The 12,304-nt window shown below is 35.9% G+C and overlaps 1 protein-coding gene across 1 annotated transcript in view; it reads right to left on the bottom strand.

Annotated features, from left to right (window-relative positions):
• The window catches only part of col4a2 (collagen, type IV, alpha 2), a 133,264-nt gene that overhangs the window by 12,848 nt on the left and 108,112 nt on the right, over positions 1-12,304 (bottom strand). The window contains exons 24-36 of the mRNA XM_082175795.1: positions 12,071-12,177; positions 11,706-11,889; positions 9,971-10,009; positions 8,500-8,574; positions 8,268-8,366; positions 7,929-8,150; positions 6,926-7,087; positions 6,285-6,455; positions 5,977-6,120; positions 5,365-5,496; positions 2,642-2,823; positions 2,439-2,502; positions 2,282-2,356 (exon numbers count right to left, since the gene is read on the bottom strand). Of these exons, the coding sequence (XP_082031921.1) occupies positions 2,282-2,356; positions 2,439-2,502; positions 2,642-2,823; positions 5,365-5,496; positions 5,977-6,120; positions 6,285-6,455; positions 6,926-7,087; positions 7,929-8,150; positions 8,268-8,366; positions 8,500-8,574; positions 9,971-10,009; positions 11,706-11,889; positions 12,071-12,177 (1,656 nt within the window). The remainder of the gene's footprint in view (positions 1-2,281; positions 2,357-2,438; positions 2,503-2,641; positions 2,824-5,364; positions 5,497-5,976; positions 6,121-6,284; positions 6,456-6,925; positions 7,088-7,928; positions 8,151-8,267; positions 8,367-8,499; positions 8,575-9,970; positions 10,010-11,705; positions 11,890-12,070; positions 12,178-12,304) is intronic.

Genomic DNA, 12,304 nt, shown 5'->3' on the forward strand with positions numbered 1-12,304 from the left:
GCTGTTATTGACTCTTGATGCTTTGAATCTTCCCAGAAGAATCAGATAAAAGCTTCAAAGATTTAAGAGGCTTTGTTTTTCCATCCCTGCTATTAAGTTTTAGGCCTTTTTGCAAATGTTTCAATCAAGTTTAGCTGTTTTAGAGAGTGTTTACTCATTTTGAGCCTGGTTTTAAACATTAACAATCTGTAATGTCATTTTTCGTGTGTAAACCGGTGTAAACTAAACTAGCCAATCAGATTTTCATTCATCCCCCACGCATGCACACACATACACACATTTGACTTTACAACACACAAATGCAAACCTTTATTAATTCACAATCTCTTTTGTTTCTCAATGTCATGAGTGTTGTACATGTTAATAACATGCAGGCACCACTGACAGGGACAGTAAAATATCATAATAATATTATATAATTGTCAAGTCAAGTCAAGTATATTTGTATAGCGCTTTTCACAATACAGATTGTATCAAAGCAGCTTCACAGTATTAAATTAAAATAATACAACAAGGTTTGTTTCTAGTGGAATTTATTGATTGATAAAATTAAATTCAATATCCCCAAAATATCCCCAACTGAGCAAGCCAAAGGCAACAGTGGCAAGGAACCGAAAAACTCCATCAAGTGACCTAATGGTGACCTAATGGAGAAAAAAAAAAACCTTGGGAGAACCCAGGCTCAGTCGGGGGCCAGTTCTCCTCTGGCATTTATGAAGTAGAGGCCGGATTGTAGTTTGAACTGTAAGATTAAAAATATTATATGAATGCCTGGCTGAAGAGATGCGACTTTAATCTAGTTTTAAACTGGGAGAGCGAGTCTGAGCAACAAACAGTATCAGGAAGACTATTCCAGAGTTTTGGAGCCAAATGTGAAAATGCTCTCCCTCCTTTGGTGGTTCTGGATATCCTAGGTATGACCAAAAGCCTTGAATTTAGTGATCTTAAAGAGCGCGATGGATTATAGGGCGATAGAAGATCCGTTAAATAGACTGGAGCTAAGCCGTTTAGGGCTTTATAAGTCAGTAGCAATACCTTGTAATTAATACAGAACTTTATAGGTAACCAATGCAGTGATGATAAAATCGGTGTTATATGATCATATTTTCTTGATCTAGTAAGTACTCTAGCGGCGGCATTTTGGACTAACTGTAGCTTGTTTATTGAGGATGCAGGACAACCAGCTAATAAAGCATTACAGTAATCCAGTCTCGAGGTCATGAATGCATGAACTAACTTTTCTGCATCAGAAACTGATAGCATATTACGTAGCTTAGCAATGTTTCTAAGGTGGAAAAAGGCTGTTTTTGTAACATATGAAATATGATTTTCAAAAGACAGGTTGCAATCGAGTATAACACCCAGGTCTTTTACTGTAGAGGATAAAGTAACAGGACATCCTACGATGTTAAAGTTGTATTGTGCGAGGTTTTGTGAGCGGTTTTTTGAACCGATAAGTATTACCTCTGTCTTGTCTGGATTTAATAAAAGAAAATTACGCGTCATCCAATCTTTTATATCTTTAACACACTCTGCCAATTTGGATTATTTAGCGTTTTCATCCGGCCGTGATGAAATATATATTTGAGTGTCATCAGCATAACAATGGAAACTAATTCCATGTTTCCTTATAATATTTCCAAGTGGCATCATATATATTGAGAATAACAATTGTCACGCCTATTCAGTTGTGTTTGTTCCTAGTTTCATTTTCATGGACTTTTAATTTGTTTTCATCAGTCACGTGTTCTTTGTCTTCGTTTCCCGTCACTTATATGTTTCTATGGACACCCCGATAGCACACTAAAAACCTTAGAGACGCCTATTTGATGTCTGCATTTACATCTGCAAGATGTATTTTTTAGAGTGTTTGCTCATCTGCAATACGTCTCCGAGACGTCTCCTGTCAGACGATATATAGACATTTAGAAGATGCCTATATTTAGAATGTATGTAAAACTGCTCTTTCTAAGATGTTTCTCAGATGTTTTCCAGATCTCTAGCAGACATCTTACAGACATACCTGCGCTATAATCATCATCACAGCTGCTCATCATTCAGTTCATCACCATCATGTATTTAAGTTCCTCAGTTGTCGGACGATGTTTGTTTTTGTGTTTGCTTTGTTGCACGCACACACTGTTACACCATATGTCTGTACCTGAGTTTATTCTATTATTAAAAGACTTTTCGTACTGGAACCTTTTATTATCGTCGTCTTCTTCTTCATCCTGTGACAATAATATTGTTTGATGCACTATAGAATATGGAAATTCCTAACCTGAACTTCCAGACAGCCCAGTTTCGCCTCTCAGTCCTGTTAATCCTGGAATACTCATGGTAGGACCCACGTCACCTTAAATAAAGGAATCTTACGTAAACATTTTTGGCATACATCAAGCATAACATGGACACTTCATAGGTTTATTTAGGAGCACCTTTTATTCCTTTAGTTCCAGAATCTCCGGTCCGTCCATAGGCACCAGGTGAGCCTTTGTCGCCCTGCAATATAAGCCACAATGACTAAAAGCACAACACCTAAAACATTCTAACAGGACCCCATATACAAGGAGATTATGTGCAATGTTTTAAATCATAAATAGTTTTAGGAGTCAAAGAGAGATGGGGCTCATTATCCTACCCTGGGTCCAGGCATTCCAGGGAAACCTTCAATTCCAGACTGTCCTGTAGGCCCTGGCATTCCCTTAGGCCCTGAATGACCTTTTTCTCCGGGAACACCTTTAGTACCTTTTGCATCACTGGGCTCACCTGGATGTCCATCTTCCCCATCGCTTCCTGGATAACCTGGAACACCTTTTGTACCTATAGCCAAAGGGAAGTTGAAAGAAAAGCTCTAATTTTCTATCTGAAATTGATCTTTTTGTTCTATTCACATCAGCAAAAACCAAACGCAGAAATGTAAATAATCAGAATATGACCAAATTCTGATTAACCCTCCTATTGAATTCGGGTCCGTTTTGACCTGGAAGATGTACAAAAACATTTCTAAAAAATCCATAGTTTTTTAGTATGAAAATTAAACTTGACTTGACCAGATTTTTTTATAAAAAATTTCGGAGAACTACAGAACTTCAACTAAATTGTTACACCTTTTGCGTTCAAGTAAGTTTTGACCCGAAAGTGAACTGTGGCTTTACACGTAAAATTATGTAGATTTTTTTTCTCTCCATCTGTTAGATAAGCTGCTTTTCTACCATCTGGCCAAACCGTTCTCATTGCTTAATCGTTCCATTTCGTGCCGATCAGGCCCAGCCGGTACGGATATGTTTTCATTTTGCACTGTGGGGCTCTTAATTGTAATACAAATGCATGAGTCTGCCATCAGTCCGGGCTGAGAATTCACATGTCAGTGTTTGTTTGGACTTTCAGTGTGAGTTTTGATTGGTTCCTGTTCTCCTTTAATCTTTTCTCGCCACTCCTTTGTATCCATGGTTACTGTCATTATCAGTTCAGTTTTGTCACCTGTTTAGTCATCATCGTCAATTGTATCACCTGTGTTCTGTTAATCAGTGTTCATCTGTGTTTGTATTTAGTTCCATCTGTTCAGTCAGTCCTTGTCTGATCTATGTCGTATTATGTGTGTGTGAACCCTCTGCTCGTCTTCTATGTACCAGTTTGATTTATATTGTGAGTAAAATTTGCAATGGAACTTTTGACTCTTCTTCGACTTCTTCTGCCTGCACCACACCGTGACAAGAATGGTTTGCAATCGTGCCATGCCAAACCAAGCTCAAGTCGAAAAAATAACTGGAACTGTTCCTTACCATTCTTCAAACTATTCCCCCGACAGTGAAAAACAGCTTTAGATATGTCTCAAATTACTTCTGTAAAATGCATACCTTTTTCCTACAATCAAGCAAATTTGTTGTCCTTCTCACTTGTTTATTTTCTCACTTTGTTTATAAACATGCGTGTGCATGCACAAACCATAATTCTGAAATTAAAATAAAATGATAATGTCTGTTTGTAGACAAAAGTCCATAGACCAAATAGTCTACATCTGAAAAGAGAAAGAAGGGTTTGAAAAGGGAGAAGTCCACATTTCACCCTACTGCCGCCTTATTGATGAAGCACTGCAGCATGAAAAGGAGATAGTTTATCATCTTTTTTTCATCTGAAAGTAAATGTTTATGCAAGTAAAATGAACACATTTTGTTTGAAATATGAAACAATGTTGAAAACATTTCAGAGTAATACTGATGTTGAAAAAGAATATGCAGATTTCATCAATTTGGACTGTTTGAGCATTCATGAGTTCTAAGGAATTTAATTAAATACATACTAGTAATTATCATATAATATGTTATTATAAATTTCACATGATATATTCAAATAAAATTTCTTCTATAAATATTGATAAAAATAGATATTATTTCGTATCACACTGGTTTTTGCTGTAGTTCTTGTAACATTTTAAATTTCAAAGAATTTCTTCATATTTTAATTAATAAAGGGGGTAAATATAGTAATAGCATGGTGAAAACCAAATGGACCCGGAAATGCAACAGGTGTATCCAGTTTTTTTCAATGCATTAAAAGGGTTAATATTGTAATGTACTTGTGCATGTAAACGTGGTCAGTGTATGCAGAAATATGGCTTCTTTTAAATACACGGGAAATATGAGACATTTCGACATTTAGAGCTCTCATAGCTTCTGAAATTCATATGAACAGGTTTGAAATTAATAAACGCCAACCTGCCAAATGCGGGTAAAAATCAACTGTGGCGGGCTAACGCTGTCAAATCTGTGCAGATTTGGAGCAAATACTCAACTCGTGAGTCATCATGATATATTAAATACAGCGCGTATTACACTGAAGCTGCGCATATCTGGCTTACTTTAACATGCACGTCACTACGTAACGCAACAAATAACAGCGAGCGCTTCATTTGCATTGAAGCAATAGCAAAGATTAAAAAGCATTTGGTTAACAGAAAATACATTGTTTTTTTCCAACATACTAATTATTTATTTTTTTGATTTTCTTTGTACTGTATTGATCTGTCTGTCCACCTAAAATGCATTTTTGGTGAAAAGGATGAGGATAAAAGAGGAAGGGATGAGATGGCTGGATGACAGGATTTTGTTTGAATAAGAAATGAATGTATGAAATCCAAATTTTATATATATATATATATAAAGCTGTGATTTAGTTAATCTGGTTTATTTTTTTTATTTTTTATTATTATTATTTTTGGCTAGTAGATGTTCTGAATGGCCGTTAACATAAAAGATTTGCAGCCAAATTGGCCGGTGAGTAAAAAAGTAAATTCCAAACCCTGCATATGAAGTATGCTACTCTTTGTGTCCTTGAGTAGAAAATAAATATGATTGTAGTCACCTCTGGGACCAGTGAAGCCAGGTTCTCCCATTTTTCCATGGTCACCTTTTATTCCCTTCATGTCCGCTTTCATTGTTGGTAGCAATTTAATGATTGCCTTTTCACCTGGAGGTCCCACCAGCCCTCTGTCACCTTGAGAAAAAGCATATACACCACATGCTCAAGACATTATGCATATTTCATTTTCAATATAATCTTAAATAGTCCACCAAGAATACAATATATAGACGACAATGACACATACGTCATTAAAAAAGATGTTATGTAATGCGAAATTAATGCAAAAGTTCCTCCACAGTCCAAATGCAGGTTGCAAATCATTTTAGTCTAACCTTTGGTTTGAGCAGCACATTTAAGCACAGATTGTTTAATCAGTCTGTTATTTTGCAAAGAGGCTGTTGTTGACAGATGGAGCAGTTAAAAAATATTTTAAAAACACTGAAAAGAACAGCCAAGAAATGGCCATGAAAAACGGAATTATGGAATTAATACATTTATAAGGGAAACTTGTAAGTGGGGAAAAATAAATAATAAATCAAATATATGACCACGGTAGAATGTGTATAACATATTGTGCATGTACATGCATACAGAATCATGTTCTTGATTCACCTTTTTCTCCTGGAGTGCCAGGAAGTCCTTTTGGACCTTGTTGTCCTTGAAAGCCAATTTGTCCTTTCTTTCCTGAAGGTCCTTGCAAACCTGGCTCACCTAGATTTCCAGGAAAACCTGTCATGCCCTGACCACCTTTGGGACCTTTGTTGTTTATGAAAAAATAATAATGCAATATTCAATTAATGCCATTTTGGGTTTAAGCACCATCGATGATCAAACAATTTCTATCTGCTTATTGCAAACTATACATATTTAAATCTGCCAATTCTAAGTAACATTAAATCAAGAACAAAAAGACAAATTACCTCTTAACCCTGGATGACCATCAAATCCAAAGGGCCCTGATTGTCCTGGATCTCCTGGGGCCCCAATATTTCCTGGTACCCCAGCATTTCCAGGGTCTCCAATGACACCCTTTACTCCACTGGGTCCATAAGGGCCTGGGTCTCCCTGGTCTCCCCTTACTCCACTTGGACCTACAGAGACATAGTATATTTAAGCATTGTTAGGAGAAAGAGGATTTGCTTCATTCCACTAAAATCAAATCTAATGTATAATATACACTACAAATCAATTGGTTTGGACATACTTGACTGAATTTATGTTTCTGATCCTAAAGACCATTAGATTAAGAATCTCCTAAAGACCAAGAGTTGGAGCAGAGAATAAAGGAAAATCAGTCAATAAGAGTCCAGTACACTGGCCATTGATTTCCCAGTCTGTTTCCATGTACGGTACTGCTGAATGATTGCTAGATAAACACGCGTGCTTAACTGACCCTAACATTAAAAAATGAGGAGTGAGCTTTGGTAGATGTAACAAGTCCCCTGTTATTGAAGGTATTTGGTAGTTCTGGGTTTATTCTCTACTTTTCTTATCTGGTATGAGGGCAACAAAAAAAGATACCTTCTGAATTTTCAGAGGTTTTTCCCATCAATTTAATTACCTGGTTCTCCGGTTTTTCCTGATGGTCCGGGAGGTCCTGTGTAACCGGGCTGCCCAGGAAAGCCAAATGTTCCTTGCGGTCCAGGTTTTCCTATCTCTCCTTGAAAACCTGGAGGACCACCTTCACCCTTGAGGCCGATCATACCTGGCATTCCCTCCATACCTGTGTGACATTGCATCCTTTAGTGAGTGTCAATAACAACAGAACTGATCCACCTTAATCATAGACAGACTTTCACTTTTGAGCTTCTGAGGGTTGGAGACAGAGAAGTTTTAGAAGTGGCATAAAATATGCTTTTATTGACACACTAAAACATTTTAAGACTATTTGGGTTTGGCACATGACTTTAATATGCAGCCCTAGGAAGAAACTAGAAAAGGAAAGTTTGTTTGCCTGAAAGTTTAAAATGCTTTGAAAAGAGTCAAAAGTCAAAAGACTATAAACCATCAGCATGTCAATCATTATGGGTTTGACAGACACCTGGTTTTAGGATACGTTTTCATTGATCCAAACACAAGTGGATTACTTTAAATACAGGTGTAAATGGGGTCTAAAACGTTTTGAGCTTGTCCACTTTTGACCACTTCCAGAGGTAGTCGAAACCGCAAAACAAATGTTTCCAACTTTCGCATGTTAATACCATATGTCGCAATGTTGTGCCAATAATACATGGATTACGATCAAAATCGCTGTTAATATTCGTATCCTTTCCATTCACTTCCTTTTGCCCTCGCTTGTAAGCATAATGGCTTCATTCATTCAATTTTTTTCGCTGCAGTCTGCGCTCCTGCGACAGTGATGTAGAGTGTGACAAAAACAGAAGGAACGGTCTACTCTTGATGAAATCTGAACAAAAAAATGCTCACAGGAGATGCATTTAAAACGGATGTTAAAAATATCAGGTGTAAACGATAATGCATCTAGGCTGACCACTTGTGATCGGTTCACTGAAAACTCATCTTATCAGGTGTAAAAATTGCCATAGACATTATGAAGTTCTCACCTGGGTATCCTTTTTGGCCTGGGTCTCCTGGAACGCCAGTTTCACCCCTCTGTCCTGGCAGTCCTGGTTCTCCAGGAGCTCCAGTAGATGCTCCTAAAACTTCACCATGTTCACCCTTTTCCCCTGGAGCACCATCCAAACCTGGTACACCAAAGCTGCCTAGAGCTCCTTTCACACCTTTGGTGCCAGAAGATCCTAAATTGCCCCGCAGTCCAATAAAACCTATGTGGTCAAAATCAAATGATCAGAGCTAAAAAGGCCTAATAGACAGACAGGGGTTAAAGTATACAGAATGATTAAATAAAATGTACAATAACACACAGGCCACCCAATGCTCACCCTTTGGCCCAGGTGGGCCTCCTCTTCCTGGTTCACCTTGCTCTCCTTTATCCCCGGGTCCTCCAGAAAGACCTGGCATGCCTTTGGCACCTGGTACTCCTAAAACACACATATATGGGCAGGCATAATGTAACTAGAGAGAAAATTATTATATAATAATATAATAATTATAATAATAGTTTTTATAAAAAAAATTTATTGTGGAAAATATTACAATAATACATCCAATTACCAGGAAATCCTTCCAACCCTGGGAGTCCAGGCTGCCCGGGCTCTCCAGGTGGCCCGGGATCTCCAATACACTCCACTGTAACAAGATTAACATGTCAAACTATATATATATATATATATATATATATATATATATATATATATATATATATATACATATATACTGTATATATATCAGTGGCGGCTGCTGGCCTTTCAAAGAGGGGAAGCTCATTTTCAGCCTACATCATAAAAATTGTCCATTTATTTATACGTAAATTCGACGTTCCTTTTCAAGAAAATGCTCTTTGACCCTGTTGTACCAACTAGGCATCTTTTCCAGTGACTTGACCAGTGTCCTCTCAATGGCCAGCAGAGTTAAATATAATTGTATAAATGTAATAATATAATAAAGGTATAAATAATAATATAATAAAGTATAATAATACTACTACTAATAATATATTTTTTATTATTTTTTAATTATTACTAATAATAATATAAAAAATATAATAAGTAATAATATAATAAAGGTATAAATGTAGAATTGTGTGAAATGTATTATGAAAATTGCCTAGCAATTTCGACAAGCAAATACCAAGAAATAGGTTGCAGCAGTTTGTCTTTCAACTACATTTGAAAAATCCACGATGGGTCTGAGCTCCAATAGCTTCAGCGGCAGCGACTTTTTATTGTATGAAATCGCTGTCAATCAAAAGGAGACGCAGCCTTTCGACAGACCCTCCAATCATCACGCAGAAGCCCGGAGTCCAGGCCAGCCCACTCCTCATTCACCCCCAGAGACGCTGAGCGTCCGTGGGCAGGACATAATCACAGCATTTATCCAATGACTGTCTAGTTTCGAAACACTGAAAAAAACAGTTTGAAGCAGCCCCATTGAAGTCAATGGATGCTGGGCTTCAACAGGGAAATGCACTGTGATGCTACAGGAATGTATAAGAAGGAAATCGAGTCAGCCGACCTGCTATATGTAACTGATTCTGACCGAACTCGTCTTTGAGATGAACGTTTTCTAACACATTTTTAGTCAATAAAATGTTAACACAATAGTACATATTTGACCATTAATTTTTGGACATTATAGGGGAAGCCGAGCTTCCCTTGCAGTCTTAAAGAAATCCCCACTGATATATATATATATATATTTAAACATAAAATAAACACAGTTGGTTATTGGTGATCATATTGACTGCAATGTGGTGAAGCACCAAAGGCCCATTCATGCCAAGGATTACATATCACTGGAATAACTTTCAGAACAGTTTCCAGCTGATGAATGATAAAAACATTGACAGCAAATCAGAATTAACCTGTCTTTAAAAAGTTTGAGTGTTTAAAGCGGCAGAGGACAACTGCAGTGCTCGCTTATAATAAACACAATGTTATTATCCATTGGTGTGGACAACAACAGTTAACGTCAGTTAACTTTACAGTTATCTTTAAAGATCTTGTTGTAGATTTGATCCATCTACCTTCAATATTCCATTGATCTTCTCTTGAGCTACAGTCTCCTGTAAGACACATGTAAAATAGACATGAATATTACAAAGACTAAGAAGAAGAGTATAACATTCTGTGGATTTGCTAAACTCACTAGAAAAAAAAGACAAATATTCAATACAAAAAGCAAAACACAGAAATTACAATTTTCTAGTGGTCTTAGAGAATTTTCACACCTGGCTCATATATATATATATATACTTTATAATAACTTTCATTAATATCTGCTAACTCTTTATTGTGGTGGTCCTCCAACAGACATTTTACTGACTATAAGTGACTTTGCAACTACATGTCAACTTAATCTAACCCTAATGAGAGTTAGTAGACATGTACTGTAGGTGCAACGTTACTTATAGTCAACAGAATATGTTAAAGGGACCATCAAAATGAAATGTTCATTCTAATATTGTTCAAACAGCTTTTTGCATTTGTACTTTTGTAAAACTAAAATAAAAAGTGCACTAGGATATAAATGAACTGAAGTTTAATGACATTTGCAAGCATTTTAATGCACATTAAATAATGATCTGTTAAGCAGACAGTCTACTAATAATCTAATAAGAGTTAGTTGACATGTAGTTGCATTGTTGCTTATAGTCAGCAGAATGTTCAAAAGGGACTGTCAAAATAAAGTGTTACCAGTATAACTGGTTCCACTTTATATTAGGTGTCTTTAACTACTATGTACTTAAGTAAAATAAATAAACAAACCAAAAAAAAATTGTCAGGCACAATGTACTTATTTTATTCATGTTCTATTGCAAAACACTTTTGCTGCTATTAAGGTGTGATAGGGGTAATGTTAGGGACAGGTTTGGTGGTATGGGTAGGTTTAAGGGTTGGTCTAGTGGTCAACAGTGTACAGGGGTCAATAGCTTGTTAATGTTTAAATAAACTTATTAAAGATTACATAATGATTAACAGTTCAGTATTAAATAAAAAAAGCTAACAAATCTCATTAAACTTCAATTCATATATTACCTAATGCCTTTTTTTTTACATTCACAAATGCACATCACACACTATTCATAATAACATATTATTCAGTAACTCATCATAACTACAGTTCTGTCAAGACCACTATCATCAAAAATGATTGACAATTAGCATATTTAGCATTAGGTCTCATAGCTATTTGAATATATATTAACTAATAATCTGTTAAGCATTATATAATGTATGTTAATGATTTATCAATTAAGCTTTCAAATAATAAATGCAAATCATTTAATCAATCTGTCAAAATCATTTGTAGATTTTTAAAAAGTGCAATATCATATTAATTGAAAGTTTAATAACATTTGTGAGCATTTCAATTTACATTAAATAATGATCTCTTAATCATTATGTAATGTTTAATAACATAACATAAGTTCATTAGTTAACATTAACAAGCACATTATCTCATATTTCTAGAGTTGGTAAAAAGTTACCAAAATATTAAAAAGGCAACATTTAAATTTTTTGTTTAGTTTAACTAAAACTAAATAAACAAAAACGAATCAATAAAATTAATAAACACTGTTTAGAATTTAATAAAAATGACAGTAACAAACAACAAAATGAGCAATTATAAAAAAAAAAATTTTTTTTAAGTGAAAACAGAAAAGATAAAACATAAAACCTAATTCAAAATATGTTTTAAATAGTATTATATATAATAATACTGTTTACTGATCATACACAAATAACACAGATACGCACCTGGAGGACCATGAAAACCTTTTAATCCATCAAAACCAATTTGTCCGTTATCTCCAGGAAGGCCCTTTACACCTTTAGTTGCTCCAAGAACTTGGCCAGGTTGTCCTGTTGGGCCTTTTGGACCTGGAAGACCTGGAGCACCTGGGTATCCCTTCTCTCCAGGCTCACCCACAGGACCATCTCCCTGAAGGAAAACAAGCATACAGATACATCTAAATTACATACTTTGGTTAAGACTGACATCAGAGTTAAAACTTTTCTTGATCAATATCACAGAAGTCACTACACAATGCACAGTGCACATCAATACAGCCACTGTCTTCTCATTAGTGTTGTTTTGAAGTGTTTTGAAATGCAAGACTCACAGGAGATCCTCTAAGACCTGGTTCACCATTTTTTCCACTAAGTCCAGGCCTTCCCTGCACTCCTGGGAAACCAATAGCACCTGGGTCCCCTGGGTCACCAGGTAATCCTGCATTTCACAAGTGCAGACAAAATATTAAAATTTGTACATCGTTGCTTTCAGGTGGAAACCAAACCGCTACTTTTTAGAATTTTTTATTTTTAATTTTTTGAATAATTAAACACTATGTTGTCAA

Source organism: Leuciscus leuciscus (genome assembly GCF_965113295.1).
Source record: "Leuciscus leuciscus genome assembly, chromosome: 7".
NCBI classification, from domain to species: domain Eukaryota; kingdom Metazoa; phylum Chordata; class Actinopteri; order Cypriniformes; family Leuciscidae; genus Leuciscus; species Leuciscus leuciscus.